The sequence below is a fragment of the Schistocerca serialis genome, chromosome 7, assembly GCF_023864345.2.
Source record: "Schistocerca serialis cubense isolate TAMUIC-IGC-003099 chromosome 7, iqSchSeri2.2, whole genome shotgun sequence".
NCBI classification, from domain to species: Eukaryota; Metazoa; Arthropoda; class Insecta; order Orthoptera; family Acrididae; genus Schistocerca; species Schistocerca serialis.
The window spans coordinates 213,362,618-213,380,891 of NC_064644.1; the positions used below are offsets into that span (position 1 = coordinate 213,362,618).

Here is an 18,274-nt window from a genome sequence, read left to right on the forward strand (position 1 = left end):
TTCTTGATGTAACATGCTATAATACTTTAGGTAGATTAGCCCACGACAAAAATATTTTAGCTCACAGATCATATATGATGTTAATTAACCGGACTCACGTAGGACTGTTTAACAATCTCGATGTTCTAGCGCTGACATCACAGAACATACGCTCCCTTACAAAATTTGTTGTTGGATCTGTGAACTTTTTAAAAGAGAATAACAGTAACAATGCATATACAGTGGGAAATGTCAAAGCTACTGTTTTAAAGAGTATTCAGGATTCAACCTTCGCTGTTGGCACAATAAGTTCATATTTGTCAATGAAAAACATAAATAGTGGATATTCGCCTGTATTGATTTATTTCGTGAACGATTTTTCTGCTTAAAAGGGCATCCTCAGATAATACCGAATATTATATAGCCCAAATTAAGATGGATGGATCAGGTAAATAAGAAATTCTGAGAGGAACAAAGTGTGAACGTGCTACGGCATTAATGTATTTCGTGAACCGATTTTCGGCTTCAAACGGTATTGTCTGAGGAGAAGAAAATGCCACTTATATTACTTGCCTCTCAGGTTTGGTTGTCTAACGGTAAGACACGTGCCTGAAAACCAAGAGTTCTCGAAATCGAATCCCAGTTGGACTACAGAAGACTTCAGACTCCCTTTAACATACCCATAACCTCTCAGTGATGTGAAGTTTCAGCAGTAACGACAGGTGATTCCGATTCAACGTTAAACTATAGTTCCACACATGACGCCAAAGTGACGACCAATTGAAAGACTTCCACCAGACCGCTGCGCCAGAATCATCGTCATCATTTGTCTACGGCACCAAAATAAGTAGAGCCGAGACCGGTTACATGAGCAGGTACCTGAATGAGAAATTGATTAATTGCTCTAATCAGCCTAACATACGTCCGCCCCTGGTAGCTGAGTGGTCAGCGCGACAGAATGTCAATCCTCAGGGCCCAGTTTCGATTGCCGGCTGGATCGGAGATTTTCTCCGCTCAGCGACTGAGTGTTGTGTTGTTCTAATCACTACCATTTCATCCCCATCGACGCGCAAGTCGCCGAAGTGGCGTCAAATTGAAAGTCTTGCACCCTGCGAACGGTCTACCCGATGGGAGGCCCTAGTCACACGACATTTCCATTTTAGCCTAACGTGTGAGGGGCTCTCAATAAGTAATGCAACACTTTTTTCTGGAAGTAGGTTGGTTGTATTCAGAATTGCCATACGTCATGTTATTACTTTCTCTTTTGGTTACAAAACCCCATTTTTTAACATAAACTCCTTTCAATACGACGGTCTTACGCTACCATACAGGGAGGGCCTGCACGCCCGCACAGTACTGCGCTAACGGTCGACGTCGGAGCTTGTGACGATGTTCGACAAACGATTGCCACGATCAGCCTCGTTACATCCAAGATGGCCCTTCGTAGTCTTTTACGATCTTCTGTTGGGCTGCGAGTAGCCCAGCGGACACACACCTTTCAGTACTCCAACTGAGTTCATTTGAGAGGCGAGCTGTTTGATTGTGATCCATCGATCACATCGAATGTGATTGGTCGCACATCCCAACATTGCAGCTGTCACAGCTGTGTGCGGCCGGCCAGCGCGCGGGAGGTCAGACAATCTCGCGTGACCTTACTGCGATGACGGCAGATGCCTCGCCAAAGATTCACCAAGCTTTTGTTCACTGCCAGGTCCGTAGTCACCCTGAAAGCGCCTACGAATATCTGCGATGCTCTGGTTTTCTGCTAAAGGAAACTCAATGACAGGTCTCTGCTTGGAATACACATCCAGCCGCCATGCGCTGTTGCCATTTTTCGTGGTGCACTCAGCCTCGTGATGCCAATTGAGGAGCTTCTCGATCGAATAGTAGCGGCTCCAGTCAAATAAAACTGTCATAACGACCGGGAGAGCGGTGTGCTGACCACACGCCCCTCCTATCCGCGTCCTCAGCTGAGGATGATAGGCGGTCGGATTGTCCCGATGGGCCACTTGTGCCCTGAAGACGGAGTGTGTGTGTGTGTGTGTGTGTGTGTGTGTGTGTGTGTGTGTATGTGTGTAAAGGGAGGGAAAACGGAGACAGGACGCAATGTCCCTTTGTTCCATTTTTGGGGATGTTAAATGAGTCATTAGTCTTTTCTGACTGGTTTGATGCGGCCCACAAAAAATTTCTCTACTGTGCCAACCTTTTCGTCTCAGAGCAGCACTTGCAACCAAAGCCAAAAGTTATTTGTTGTATATAGTCCAATCTCTGTCTTCCTGTACAGCTTTTACCGTCTACAGCTCCCTCTAGTATCGTGTAACTTATTCCCTGATTTCTTAACAGAAATCCTACCGCCCGGCCTTTCTTCTTGTGAGCTTATTTGTCCGTCGCTGACATAGAAGACCGCAAACCTTCTTTCCTTCCCGTCTGGGCAAGCTGTGCAGTGAGTAGAGTACATGTAAAGCTTACTGGGACAGGGTAAATGCTAGCTACAATGAGGTGGATAATTCGATTATAATACTGGCATCTTAATTTGATATTCCCCACAACTGACAAAATTTACACAAAAAATGTGAATTTCTTTGTCCACCCACACACTCCTGAGAATGGCACATTAACAATTTGCAATTACGCGCCCGTTTCACTGGCAGCTCCGTTGATAAATACTCGGCACCTCGCAAGGATAACTACCAGATCAAGAATATTAGGTAAGTTGATGGAAGTGGCTAACCGTTGGTGAAAATCTCGCTTCTGAGCACACAAAGAGCTCTAACACCAGAACTCTGCACGGAACACGCGTTGGTGCAGTGCTGCGATATAGACCGTATAAGACGATGGCCAAGACGCCGTCTCCAAGCCCGTACCGCTCGATGGTTGAAGGCAAAGTCCTCTCTCTCCACAATTCTCCCGTCTCACACGCGTAAGAAAACACGGCGGAAGAATAACCCGTTTCGGCCAATGTCGAACGCTCTATCATCGCCGCGCGGGATTAGCCGAGCGGTCTTAGGCGCTGCAGTCATGGACTGTGTGGCTGGTCCCAGCGGAGGTTCGAGTCCTCTCTCGGGCATGGGTGTGTGTGTTTGTCCTTAGGATAATTTAGGTTAAGTAGTGTGTAAGCTTAGGGACTGATGACCTTAGCAGTTAAGTCCCATAAGATTTCACACACATTTGAACATTTTTTGCTCTACCATCGCCGAAATCCCTCCGACGGCATTTCTGAGATCTACCCAATGATCGAGTAGGTCATATCGCCCCTAGGCAAACTAAATTCCCGTCTTCGCCACGTGTTGCCCAGCACAGGTGGCTCCGGATGCCGGGCTACCCCCAAAAGCGCCGTATTCTCCCGCGTTTCCGGTGACCGCTACCTGCCGCCCACGGCGGCCCGGCGAGCTACAGCTAGCTGCAGACTTTATATTCCACAATTCTCAACTTCCGACACTTTTCACCAACGCTTTAAGTTAGTGACTTAATCATGTAGACATGCAGGGAATACTGCTCGAGAGTGCCTCATATTTATTATAATTCAATAGAGTCACCATCTGATGCCCTTGCCAGTCCCCCTGTTATTAAAATGTTGGTAAGCTAACGTGTAAGTGCCCATGTCATAGCAAGTTACATTCTTGTCAGTGTTTTCCATGTATTCCTTTTCTCACCGTTTCTGCACAGTATCTCCTCATTCCTTAGCTTATCAGTCCATCTTATTTTCAACATTCTTCTGTAAAATGGTTCAAATGGCTCTGAGCACTATGGGACTTAACATCTGAGGTCATCAGTCCCCTAGAACTTAGAACTACTTATACCTAACTAACCTAAGGACATCACACACACCCATGCCCGAGGCCATTCTTCTGTAGCAACACATCTCAAATGCTTCGATTCTCTTCTGTTTCCCTTTTTCCTCAATCAATGTTTCACTATCATACAATGCTATGCTCCAAACGGACATTATCAGATTTTTTTTCCTCAAAATAAGGCCTATGTTTGATACTAGGACACTTCTCTTGCCCAAAAATGCCCTCTTTGCCAGTACTAGTCTGCTTTTTATGCCCTCCTTGCTCCGTCCGTTATTGGTTATTTCGCTGCCTAGGTAGCAGAATTCCTTACTTCAACTGCTTCGCAATCACCAATTCTGATGTTAAGAATCTCGCTGTTTTCATTTCTGCTATTTCTCATTCCTTTCGTCTGTCTTCAATTTACTCTAAAACCATCTTCTGTTCTGATTAGACTGTTCATTCCATTCAAAAGATTATTCTACACTTTCACTGAGGATAGCAATATCATCTGCAAATCTTATCACTGACATGTTTTCACCTTGAATTTTAATTCCACTCTGGAGCCTTTCTTTTATTTTCGTCATTCGTCCATCAATTTACAGATTCAACAGTAGGGGCGAATGACTAAATCGCTGTCTTAGGCCTTTTTAGCGTGAACACTTCGTTCTTGGTCTTCCAGTCTTATTGTTTCCTCTTGGTTCTTGTACACGCTATGGTTCAAATGGCTCTGAGCACTATAGGACTCAACTTCTGAGGTCATCAGTCCCCTAGAACTTAGAACTACTTAAACCTAACTAACCTAAGGACGTCACACACATCCATGCCCGAGGCAGGATTCGAACCTGCGATCGTAGTGGTCACGCGGTTCCAGGCTGTAGCGCCTAGAACCGCTCGACCACCCCGGCCGGCTACACGCTATGTATAACCCATCTTTCCCCATAACTTACCCCTATTTTTCTCAGAATTTCAAAGCTATGTATTACCCATCTTTCTCCATAAATTACCCCTAATTTTCTCATAATTTCTAACATCTTGCACCATTTTACAATGTCGAACGCTTTTTCCAGGTCGACAAATCATACGACAATGTGTGAACATAAATTCTGCGTAATGCTTCTGTTCGCAGTTCCGACAGCAACCGATGTTAAAAATCACTTATGCTCCACGACATATTCGAACGAAAAAGACGTCCACAAAAAACTCACCCTACAAGGGAAAGCTTAAGACAACGCTCTACATGCAGCCACCTCGGTCAACGTCTGACCACAATCTCCCAACGTTGTAATCGTCTTTCCCACAATCTTAGTTACTAGTACCGTCAAATAATTTCTCAGTAGTCACAAATTCGCCCCGATACCCTCTGTAATAAAAATCTGAGTGATCGGATCAACGAAGAACCTGAACGGGTGTCATCGGACGTCCGTCCCGAACAAATTCAACGAACAATAAAGAACAAAAATTAGATAAAAAAAGACAGTTGAGTGGTCAGCGTGACGGATTGCCGTCCTACGGGCCCGGGTTCGATTCCCAGCTGGGTCGGAGATTTTCTGGGCGTTGTGTTGTCTTCATCATCATTTCATCCCCATCCGGCGCGCAGGTCGCCCAATGTGGCGTCGAATGTAATAAGACCTGCACCAAGGCGGCCGGACATTTCCCGCAAGGGACCTCCCGGCCAATGACGCCAAACGCTCATTTCCATTTTTTTTTATTGCGATCCTGGTACCATTTTCAGAACCACAGTACCGTAGCGTGCTGCTAGAGGTGCCTACACAAAATAACACAGCCCACTGATAATATGGAGATCAGTCACGGCAGTTTCTATTGGCTCCACTAGTGATGTGCTGCCGGACTGTGGTGTAGGAATTTCAATGTGTACCACGACTGCAGAAATGTATCTACAAACAAACAAAAAATTAACCATTTAACTTTCTTTTCTTTTCGAGGTACTAATTTAAACCTCATGACAACTCCTCCAACTAAGAGAACTTACAGTGCTCTTTCACACAGATCAGACCTTGCCAACATTTGCACTCTCAGAGGGCGCTCAGTTGCACGAGCGCACTTGAGTCTGCTTAAACTGACACACAATATTTTTAGCGCAACGCAATCTGACTTTCAAAAATCCCTACAAAAGAATGGCCCTGACTAACATTAACCGATACCTTTCACAAATCACTTACCTCACCAAAAATCTTCGTTACTCGAACTACTGCAATACAGCGAGCGCCACTACTGCCAGCTAAATAAAAGATTGAAACTACTGAAGGCACTAACTACTAATAGGCATAGTTAGCATGTGAAAGATTTTGATAGAGAACAAACAATGTATTTACCTCAATAGTGTTGAAAAATCATAATATACATAGCAGTTCAGCTGGCCGTTGTGGCCGTGCGGTTAAAGGCGCTTCAGTTTGGAACCGCGTGACCGCTACGCTCGCAGGTTCGAATCCTGCCTCGGGCATGGATGTGTGTGATGTCCTTAGGTTAGTTAGCTTTAATTAGTTCTAAGTTCTAGGCGACTGATGACCTCAGAAGTTAAGTCGCATAGTGCTCAGAGCCACTTGAACCATTTGAACATAGCAGTTCATGACATCCAGTCTTACAAATTTCAAAACTCCGCCATCTCTCTCCCCACATCCACCACTGCTGGCGGCTCATCTCCAACTGCTCAACGCTACGCGCTGTTCACATCCATCTGCCCAACACTACAATGGCACACAACAATGCAAACTAGCCACAGACTGCACACAGCACAGCCAGTGATTTTTCATACAGAGCGCTACGTGGCGTTACCAAACAGCCTACTTAACACAGCTTACCCCACCGCTTTGCCATTCTGAGCAGCTGTGAGTGAGACGGTTATAGTAATAAAGGCTACACATGCAGGAAACTTAGGAAGGCGTGTTTGCAGCAAAGTGTAGCTACCTCTAAGAGAAGAATATTGCAGCATGCTTTTATAAGCAGGCATTTATGCTGTGTGTGTATTTTTAACTTTTTATTTTTCTGCCAAAGCAATTACTTTTATTCAAATATGGCTCTGAGCGCTATGGGACTTAACAGCTGAGGTCATCAGTCCCCTAGAACTTAGAACTACTTAAACCTAACTAACCTAAGGACATCACTCGTAACATGCCCGAGGCAGGATTCGTTCCTGCGACCTTGGAGGTCTCACGGTTCCAGACTGAAGCGCCTAGAACCGCTCGGCCACTGCGGCCGGCTTACTTTTATTACTGGATCAAATAAGTGTTATCTAATGCTATTAAGGTGACCACATATACAAAACGCATTATATAAAGGCATTTATCTTTATGTTGCGATAATGAATTACGAATGGGTCCACCTTTTTGCAAGTACACAAATTATTGTTTTATCACCCAAACATGTTTCGCCGGTTGTGGCATTCTCAATGGCTTTTTTCGTATTTTATTTTCCTTTTGCTTTACATTGTGTGTGTCCTGTACCTGCCGACCAAAATGAGCCACAGGTGTAAATTAGCACACCATGTCATCATTGTAGTATTTGGATAGTCCTGAGCTGTCACAAGTTTGTTTGTTCCAAATACATTTTTGTGTAGTTGAGCTGAACGTTTTCTCCGGCTAGTTTGTAAACACTGAGTCTCACTATTTTGCTGTGGCTTGAACACATGTGTCCTAACCATAGCAAATTAGCAAGATGCAGTATTTACAAACGAGCAGGAGGTCACAGCACAGGACTATCCAGACACTACAATGACGACATGGTGTACTAACGTAGACCTGTGGCTGATTTTGGTTGGCAGCCACAGGAGGCTCTGAGCACTATGGGCCTCAACATCTGTGGTCATAAGTCCCCTAGAACTTAGAACTACTTAAACCTAACTAACCTAAGGATATCACACATATCCATGCCCGAGGCAGGATTCGAACCTGCGACTGTAGCGGTCGCGCGGGTCCGGACTGAGCGCCTAGAACCGCTAGACCACCGCAGCCGGCGGCAGCCACAGGAGACACACATTCTAAAATAAAAGTAAAATAAAATTTAAAAAGCCATTGAGGACCCCACAACTGTTGTGAAACATATATGGCTCATAACACAAAACAATAATTTATGTAATTGCAAAAAGGTAGACCCATCCTTAATTCATTATTTTTCTGCAAGCACGCGAACGGAACTCAAAATCTAATATGATAGTTACGTAGTAATGTTTGGAAATCTACACAAGTTTTAACCTTAGAACATATAATAATTCTGGAAGTATGGTTCGTGATACAGTCAAACACATGGAGTTACGCAGTTATGACCTATTATGACGTGAACGCTGGCGGGACTTAGTCACTTTCATAAGAAAAGAAAAAAGTTCACACTGATTGTTGAACCGAACCTCAAACAAGTTTAGCGGCTTGTCTGTGCAGTTGAGGATACTGATTTTGGGGTAACATTTTATAAAAGCGTTGTAAATTTCTGGATTGGACAAACAGGTTGCTGATCTGGGTGCTTCACTGTACATCTATCACCCCACGTCGGAAGTAATGAGGTACATCAACAGTGAAAAGCGAAAGTGGCCTGACAAATAAATCGAAATCCATCTGCATTTGTGCAATTTCTTGGATTCTCTTTGAGAACTCATAGTGAAATTTTCAATTACTAAAACGTAGTCATCATGTCTGGTCCACGAATGACTGCCTGCCGCGCGGAGTGCCCGCGCGGTTAGAGACGCCATGTCACGGACTGCGCGGCGCCTCTCGCCAGAGGGTCGAGTCCTCCCTCGGCCACGGGTGTGTATGTTGTTCTTAGCATAGGTTAGTTTAAGTTAGTTTAAGTACTGAGTAAGCCTAGGGACCGATGACCTCTGCAGTTAGGTCCCTTAAGAACTCATACACATCTGAACATTTTGAATGACTGCCTCGAGTTACAGGAAATGTTTCACTTCATGAACTTGAAATTGACATTTCCATAGGATTGCTTTTTATTGATATCACCAATCTTGTCCGCCATTTCTCTTACCAAATGATTCTTCCCTTGGATTAAGACACTCAATGAATTCATATACGTTATGTAATCAAAAGTATCCGGACACCTGGCTGAAAATGACTTCCGTCGGTAACGCGGGAATTCAATATGGTGTTGGCCCACCCATAGCCTTGGTGACAGCTTCCGCTCTAGCAGTCATACGTTCAATGAGGTGCTGGGAGGTTTCTTGGGGAATGGCAGCCCATTCTTCACGGAGTGCTGCACTGAGGAACGTTGGCGGCCGGTGAGGCCTGGCACGAAGTCGCCGTTCCAAAACATCCCGAAGGTGTTGTATAGGATTCAGGTCAGGGCTCTGTGCAGGCCAGTCCATTACAGGGATGTTATTGTCGTCTAACCATTCCGCCACAGGCCGTGCATTGTGAACAGGTGCTCGGTCGAGTTGAAAGGTGCAATCGCCATCGCCGAATCGCTCTTCAACAGTGGGAAGCAAGACGGTGCTTAAAACATCAATGTAAACCTGTGCTGTGATAGTGCAACGCAAAACAATGGGTGCAAGAGGCCATGAAAAACACGACCACACCATAACACCACAGCCTCCGAATTTTACTGTTGACACTACGCACGCTGGCAGATGACGTTCACCCACACGCTGCCATCGGATCGCCGTATTGTGTACCGTGCGTGATTCGTCATTCCACACAACATTTTTCGACTGTTTTATCGTCCAATGTTTACACTCCTTACACCAAGCGAGGCGTCGTTTGGCATTTACTGGCGTGTCGTGTGGTTTATAAGCAGCCGCTCTACCATGAAATCCAAGTTTTATCACCTCCCACCTAACTGTCATAGTACTTGCACTGGATCCGGATGCACTTTGGAATTCCTAGATAGATGTCTGCCTGTTATACATTACGACCCTCTTCAACTCTAGGCGGTCTCTGTCAGTCGACAGACAAGGTCGGTCTGCACGCTTTTGTGCTGTACGTGTCCCTTCACGTTTCCACTTCACTTTCACATCGGAAACAGTGGACTAGGGATGTTTAGGAGTGTGGAAATCTCCCGTACAGACGTATGACACAACTGACACCCAGCCACCTGACCTCGTTCGAAGTCCGTGAGTTCCGCGGAGCGCCCCATTCGGCTCTCTCAGGATGTGTAATGACTACTGAGGTCGCTGATATGGAGTACCTGGCAGTAGGAGGCAGCACAATGCACCTAATATGAAAAACTTGTGTTTTGTTTTTGGGGCTGTCCGGATACTTTTGATCACACAGTGTAACTAGTGACGTCGATCATAAAAGACTTTGTCACCACTCTTCTCACTGTAAACTCAGTTTTTTTCCCTAATTGCCGCTTTCAGTTCAGGCTGCATTCACTGTCGTTCATGAGAAGGCAAATGAGTCATATCCTCTTTCTGGCTGGTGCTGTAATGACGATCCAGTGAATGTTTCTCCTCGTCATAATAGTGCCACGTCACATTAAGCGTGTAGCGTGGCCTTTAAAGCATTCGAAAAAATATTGTAATTTCCATTTGGCATTGAACGATGTGGCTTCTCCACTTTCCTTTTTTGGCATCGGTACAGACGCCAGCAGTATTTCTAATGCAGAACGTAATCGTAATTTAAAGCAAACAGTATAGTGCTCGACATCTGAAAAGCCGAATGGTTTGCTTTAGCAGTGGCCGGCTGCAGCACTGATTGTCCCCTTCCTCCTCACCCCTCAATCTCATTCGCCGCTGCGCTCGGAGCGCTAACCAGGAGAGCGGCCGGAGCGATCCCGCTCGCGGAGCGCTGTTTGGCCGGGCCTGAGATAGATCGATAAATGCTAAATGAATAAAAAATTTAATGCCACATTCTAAGAGTAGAGTACATTTGCAGATGTAGGCTATATCTGGTTTACACTGTACAGCAGTTGCTTATCCCACGTTTCCTTTTATTTCTCGCAGTCCTCGATGTTGGGCTTCGTGCTCCAGCGCCTCTCCGCAGTGCCTTCCCTGTGGACTATTGGCCACTACATTGCTCCCCACAGTGGCGGCTTCTCACTGCCATACATGCAGTTGTAACCACATGGCAGACAGTTTCAGGCTTGTTTTTAGAAAGTGAGCCTTTCACCTTGCATTTTCTACCATACTGCTTCTCAAGGGAAATGTGGCTACACACACATAAGACGTGACTGAATTCCAATGCATACCAAGCAACTCGTGGCGGAAAATAAGTGACCCATGCGCCACCACTGAGATTCGCACTCTGTCTTCCCATGACCACGCACTTACCCACAACAACAACGACAACAACAACAATGCACTGCACAAGCTCCCACCAACCAGTGAGTTTACAACTATGACTACATACATATTCTGCAGCAATATGGTGTCTGGCAGAGAGCACCTTGTACCACTGCTAGTAAGTGCTATTCGACTTGCAATTGGAGCGAGGGAAAAACGACTGTCTGTATGTTTCATAACAGCTCTAATTTCTCTTATCTTGCCTTCGTGACTCTTGTTCGAGATGTACGTATGGCAGTAGAAACGTTCTTCCGTCTGTCCCAAATGCCTGTTCTCTAAACTTTCGTGGTAGTGTCCCAGTGACTCCAATTCAAACTAATGCATGTCCGGCGGTGACTGCTGTGAACACAGTGACCTTGTCCGTCACATGTGGCGAGGCTGAGTCACTGCTGGGTCACAGTGGCTCGGTGAGGCAGTGTAGTGTCCCGGTGTGAACGCTCCAGTTCAAACTAATGTATCTCTGCCTGTGACCGTCGCTGGTGACCCCCTCCACGGAACGCAACCAGGAAAGAACTGGTGAACTCATTACAGAACACACGCGTGTCACAGTGAACGAAATCGCTGCTAAGCGTGCATTAGGACACAGTGCATGCGCAAAACGATACAAAGCTTAAGTTATTGCAAGTTTGTGTCCGATGGGCTTCACGATTATTGTCCGAAGACGGTAACCTACAGAGAAGAACCATCGGCCAAAATCTTCAGAGATTTCAAAATGAAGGTGATGATTTTTGGACGAATATTGTGACAGGCGACGAAAGCTCTAAGGATGGGAAGCTAACACTACGAGACGGCGAAGCATATTCAGAAAGCAGGGCATCACTGTCTTCATGCAGCTGGAACATAGTTCTGTCGGAAGGGTATGTTCAGACTTGCAGAACATTGGCGAAACCGTGTGCAAAGAAATGGAGATTATGTTGAAAAGTGAGAGAAATATCTCTAGATTACGATGATGCACTTGGCTTCTTTTAAAAAAAGTAAGAGATTTAAAAATTGTTGCTTTGTTGCTCACTACTTTTAGCATGACAATTCCACGTTTTTGCTTTCAAAAGTGAAAAGTTTGGTACTTTATACTCTTGAACTTTTACAGGCAGATTCCAATGTTAGCATCACTTTGAAATTTTAGCAAGATTCATTCAAATAACTGTTCGCTTCGTTCATAACATGTTTTGTAACAAAACCTTGCAAAATCTATATAAACACACTTACTGTTGTAGCCCTTAGACGAGGAAAAAGTACTGTCGCTTCGAAATACAGTCTCTGGTCGACCAGCGCCCTCTGCTTCACATCCTTCGGATAGAGAGATTCATCCTTTCCGTAGCGTGACACCAGGTAAGTGGCGATTACGTGGCTGCCACAAGCGGAACATTATTACAGCGTTACAGAGATTGTGAGAATGGAATAATGGATTATATGAGACGACACAGAAAATCCCCGCTGGACATACCTGTCGTGAAGAATCAAACCATTGTCGTCCATGGCTGGTACCGTGTGTTCTGGATTTATCTGAAATAGAAGAGGCAGTATTTAGTAAAAATCAGAGCTTTGGGAACTAACAAAGTCAAATGAATACTAAAATGCTAGACTGTTTCACTGGTTCAAATGGCTCTGAGCACTATGGGACTTAACATCTGAGGTCATCAGTCCCCTAGAACTACTTAAACCTAAATAACCTAAGGACATCACACACACCCATGCCCGAGGCAGGATTCGAACCTGCGACCGTAGTAGTCGCACGGTTCCGGTCTGAAGCGCTAGAACCGCTCGGCCACAGCGGCCGGTTGTTTCACTAGTGACTGGCGGAAATCTCATAGCATGTCTACGATAGCTTGGTGTCGACAGTGATTCACTACCAGACATGGATGTAGCTGCAGAAGAAGAAGGCAGCTCGTGGCTGCAAGAAACTCTTTATTGCTGTTTATTTACGGTCATTCAGTCTTCGATGCTGCTAGTGTTGATCCCTGGCGAGCACGACAGATACACCAACACCTTGTCTCTCGGTGTGATTAGCTTTCAATCTGCTCTGGCCAGCAGTGGCGCAGGCCGCGTGCTGCCGTTACTGCTGTATACGAGTATGTGTCGAATTTCCCACCTGTAGCACGATGGCCAAGAGTCGGCTGCCGTCACCGAGAAAGCGGCGGACAGCATCTTGCCCCAATGTCACAGGGCAGAGGAGTCCTCGGTTTGGACCTTGGCACATTCAGAGATGCATGGATCCCAGCATCGCAGACCTTTGAAGGTGGCAGAGTTCAGAGCTGCCCACACACCCAGTCAGGCAGCAGTCGAAGGCTGGTGCTAGAGAAAGATGGCTACCTTCCATTCCTGGATGTTTTGGTTAAACGGAAAGGTGACGGCTCGGTGGGACATTCTGTGTATCGTAAGCCCACTCACACTGATTTGTACTTGTATTCTAGTTAAATAGAGAAAGATGGCTGCCTTCCATTCCTGGATGTTAAACGGAAAGGTGACGGCTCGGTGCGACATTCTGTCTATCGTAAGCCCACTCACACTGATTTGTACTTGCATTCTTCTAGTTGCCATCATCCATCCCAGACCATCAATCAGTGTGCTTAAAACCCTTGTGCATAGGGCACATTCGGTGTCGGATGCAGAGAATTTGCCTAAAGAACTTTCACATTCAAGGGCGGTGTTCAGAGGCAATGGATACTCGACCCGGCAAATTAACAGGGCCTTCTCAACTAGAGCCAGGAACCGGGAAGTGGGTACAGAGGATAACGCGCCAGCCAAGCCCCTAGCTTTTCTTCCCTTCGTTGGAAATATCTCCTTCAAGATAGCGAGGATTCTTAATAATTTTCATGTCAAAGTGCTTTTTCGTCCACCTTCTAAGATTTAGGATTTGCTGGGATCGGTGAAGGATGATTTGCTACTGCGGGAGGTGGCAATTTACAAAATACCGTGTCAATGTGGTATGGCCTATATACACTGCTGGCCATTAACATTGCTGCAACACGAAGATGACGTGCTACAGACGAGAAATTTAACCGACAGGAAGAAGATGTTGTGATATGCAAATCATTAGCTTTTCAGAGCATTCACAAAAGGCTGGCGCCGATGGCGACACCTACAACGTGCTGACATGAGGAAAGTTTCAACCGATTTCTCATACACAAACAATAGTTGACCGTCGTTGCCTGCTGAAACGTTGTTGTGATGCCTCGTGTAAAGAGGAGAAATGTGTACCATCACGGCCGGCCGCGGTGGTCGTGCTGTTCTAGGAGCTCCAGTCCGGAGCCGCGCTGCTGCTACGGTCGCAGGTTCGAATCCTGCCTCGGGCAGGGATGTGTGTGATGTCCTTAGGTTAGTTAGGTTTAATTAGTTCTAAGTTCTAGGGGACTGATGACCACAGCAGTTGAGTTCCATAGTGCTCAGAGCCATTTGAACCATTTTGTACCATCACGTTTCCGACTTTGATAAAGGTCGGATTGTAGCCTATCGCGATTGCGGTTTATCGTATAGCGACATTGCAGCTCGCGTTGGTCGAGATACAGTGACTGTTAGCAGAATATGGAATCGGTAGGTTCACTGTATATGTGGCTCATACACGATGATGCACCAGAACATTTTCGCAGCAATGTGCATGTGCATTTGAAAATGCAGTCCAAGACAGTTTCGATTGGTCGGAGAGGTCCCACAACTTTGCCTGTACATTCTCCAGACCTCAGCTGACTAATGTTTTCACTAAGATTCTTCAAGGAACTGATGGCCGACGTCACTCACGTCGTATTTTATAACATTACTGATAGTGTCAATAATGTTTCAAATTTAGCATTCATTTAGGTACTGTGAAATGGTAATCATAATTATTTCTAAAGAAATAATGAAGCATGTGAAAACGCGATGATATGAGTTGTACATCCTCAAGTTGTCTCGTACGCAACTCTTTAAAAAGCAGTCATGGTGACAACAAACTGAGTTACGTGACGTAGTACGAAAACAATGAGATTTATAAGTAATAACTAGGAGGAAATACATCAGATATCGACTATTTAAGTACTTTAATAAAATACATTTATAGCCTTCCTGCTGAATTAAAAATGATGCACGAACAAAGAAAATTTTAATAAATTACAGCCATTTCCATCTTTCTAGTTTCTCCATGGAAGAATAAGTAAACATGTAAACACGTGTGTGTGTGTGTGTGTGTGTGTGTGTGTGTGTGTGTGTGTGTGTGTGTGTGTGCGCGCGCTTCAAAAACGCAGAACTAATTTTGAATTTTATCTAAATATAAATACGACTCGTTACTGTAAATAAACAGCACACAACCATAAGAGAATGAATGAGCCACTTAATACGGATCTGGTGTTTAGGTGTCTTGAAGGACACAACGAATATTTACTACACTACCAGTGTCTTACCTTAAGATACTCCTCTTGTAAGTGTTCATTCTTGAACAGATCGATGATTTTGACGGTGACATCGATCCCAAGAGCCTTAGCAACAGTCAAGGCTACTCTGGACGGTGGGCTGGGAGGACAGTGATACAGAACTACAGGCATGATTCACGGGTCGTCTGAAAACAAGCAAAATATATGATCACTTTATAAGAAAGGTGACAGGAAATTTCTAAGTAACTATCACATAATTTCTCTGCAACAACTTTGTCCATAATATTTCAGAAGGTAATGTGCTCAAGAGAGGTATAACACTGAAGTACAGACAATTTACTTATGGAGTCACAGTTGCGACTTTAACAGGATTGCTCAACTGAGAACGGCATTTCTACATTTACTCACCAAGTGCACTCTGAACACAACGAAAAAGAAAGAAACGTACTACGGAGGAATTATCCGAATGGGAGGAAATCGGTAGAAGTGATATACACTACTGGCCAGTAAAATTACTACGCCACGAAGATGATGTGCTACAGACGAGAAATTTAGCCGACAGGAAGAAGATGCTGTGATATGACAATTATTAGCTTTTCAGAGCATTCACACAAGGCTGGCGCCGGTGGTGACACCTACAACGTGCTGACACGAGGAAAGTTTCAACCGATTTCTTATACACAAACAGCAGTTGACCGGCGTTGCCTGCTGAAATGCTGTTGCGATGCCTCGTGTAAGGAGGAGAAATGCCTACCATCACGTTTCCGACTTTGATAAAGGTCGGATTGTAGCCTGCTGCTCGCGTTGGTCGAGATCCAATGACTGTTAGCAGAATATGGAATCGGTGGGTAGACGAGGGTAAGACGGAACGCTGTGCTGCATCCCAACGGCCTCGTATCACTAGCAGTCGAGATGACAGGCATCTTATCCGCAAGGCTGTAACGGAGCGTGCAGCCACGTCTCGATCCCTGAGTCAACAGATGGGGACGTTTGCAAGACAACAACCATCTGCACGAACAGTTCGACGACGTTTGCAGCAGCATGGACTATCAGCTCGGAGACCATGGCTGCGGTTACCCTTGACGCTGTATCACAGACAGGAGCGCCTGCGATGGTGTACTCAACGACGAACCTGGGTGCACGAATGGCAAAACTACATTTTTTCGGATGAATCCAGGTTCTGTTTACAGCATCATGATGGTCGCATCCGTGTTTGGTGACATGGCGGTGAACGCACATTGGAAGCGTGTATTCGTCATACTGGAGTAGAGTATCACCCGGCGTGATGGTATGGGGTGCTATTGGTTACACACCTCGGTCACCACTTGTTCGCATTGACGGCACTTTGAACAGTGTGTTACGACACGTGGCTCTACCCTATATTCGATCCCTGCGAAACCCTACGTTTCGGAAGGATAACGCACGACCTTATGTTGCAGGTCATGTACGGGTCTTTCTGGATACAGAAAATGTTCGACTGCTGCCCTGGCCAGCACATTCTCCAGATCTCTCACCAATTGAAAACGTCTGGTCAATGGTGGCCGAGCAACTGGCTCGTCACAATACGCCAGTCACTACTGTTGATGAACTGTGGTATCGTGTTGAAGCTGCATGGGCAGCTGTACCCGTACACGCCATCCATGCTCAATGCCCAGGCGTATCAAGGCCGTTATTACGGCCAGAGGTGGTTGTTCTGGGTACTGATTTCTCAGGATCTATGCACCCAAATTGCGTGAAAATGTAATCACATGTCAGTTCTGGTATAATATATTTGTCCAATGAATACCCGTTTATCATCTGCATTTCTTCTTGGTGTAGCAATTTTAATGGCCAGTGGTGTAATTGTCGTACCGTATAGCGGGCTACAGTCAGGTGGTATCCCACCATTGTCCAGGGCATCTCCATACACGTCTTCAGTCTGGAATCTCCTTGTCTGAAGTAGAATTGTCTCCAGTGATGAGCCCCGATGACCAGTGAAGACAAGTCTGGAGACGTCCCAGACAACGTTGGGATACGAACCAGACACTCGTCCGCCATACGGCCCGATAAGCAGGAGTCATGGCCTGGGGTGCCATTTCTTTTCATAGCAGGACCTCTTTGGTTGTCATCGGCGGCACACTTGCAGCATAGCGACACGTCAACAGTATTCTACGCTCCCTTTTGTTGCTCTTCGTGGTAAATCATGCACGGGTTACACTCCGACAAGATAATGCCCGCCCGCACATGGCAAGAGTTTCTACTGCTTATCTTCGTGCTCGCAAAACCTTACCTTGACCAGCAAGGTCGTCAGATCTCTCAATTGAGCATGTTTGGAACATTATGAACAGGGGTCTCTTAACCATTTCGGGATTTTGACGATCTATCGCGTCAGTTGGACAGAGTTTGGCTCGATATCCTTCAGGAGGACATTCAAAAACTCTATTAAACAATGCCAAGCCGATTAACCCCTTGTATAAGGACCCCGGGCGGACCAATGCCTTATTTACTTGGTCCATTTGTGAAGCTCTTTCTCCTGAATAAATCATCCAATTTTTCTGAAATTGTTTGTCTGTACGTGTACATCACATCTACTGATTTCCACCCCATTCGGACAATTCCTTCGTGGTGCGTCTTTTTTTTCTTGGAGTATATTGCAAGATTGATATATTTGATTCTTTTATGATCTTGCCAAGACATGTTACCTTGCAAGAAGAGCTCATATTTTATGAAATATATGATTGAAAACCGTAATGCGCAAAAAAGTAACTGTGCAACTCGTGACTACTTTATTCTGAATTACATACTACAGTTTCTGAGAAAATAAATGCTATGAATAAAATTATAAAACTAGATAATAGCTGACTGATGCATGTGTTGTGATTCGATGATTCATAATTTAGCCCCTTTTCAAATAAAGTAAGGAGTCAAGGGTATCAATCGTGTAAAAAATCGTTTAAACCTGTGTG

General features: G+C 45.3%; 2 protein-coding genes across 4 annotated transcripts in view; both read right to left on the reverse strand.

Annotated features, from left to right (window-relative positions):
- The window catches only part of LOC126412091 (glutathione S-transferase D7-like), a 244,675-nt gene that overhangs the window by 173,852 nt on the left and 52,549 nt on the right, over positions 1-18,274 (reverse strand). Inside the window, exons 2-4 of one of the 3 annotated variants that reach the window (XM_050081510.1) lie at positions 15,360-15,514; positions 12,431-12,489; positions 12,193-12,334 (exon numbers count right to left, since the gene is read on the reverse strand). The exons of the other annotated variants lie outside the window; for them this stretch is intronic. Coding sequence (XP_049937467.1) covers positions 12,193-12,334; positions 12,431-12,489; positions 15,360-15,500 — 342 coding nt within the window. The 5' untranslated portion in view covers positions 15,501-15,514. The remainder of the gene's footprint in view (positions 1-12,192; positions 12,335-12,430; positions 12,490-15,359; positions 15,515-18,274) is intronic. 3 annotated transcript variants of the gene reach the window in all.
- Positions 1-18,274, reverse strand: part of LOC126412090 (nischarin) — a 210,214-nt gene that overhangs the window by 46,592 nt on the left and 145,348 nt on the right. The window lies entirely within an intron of this gene.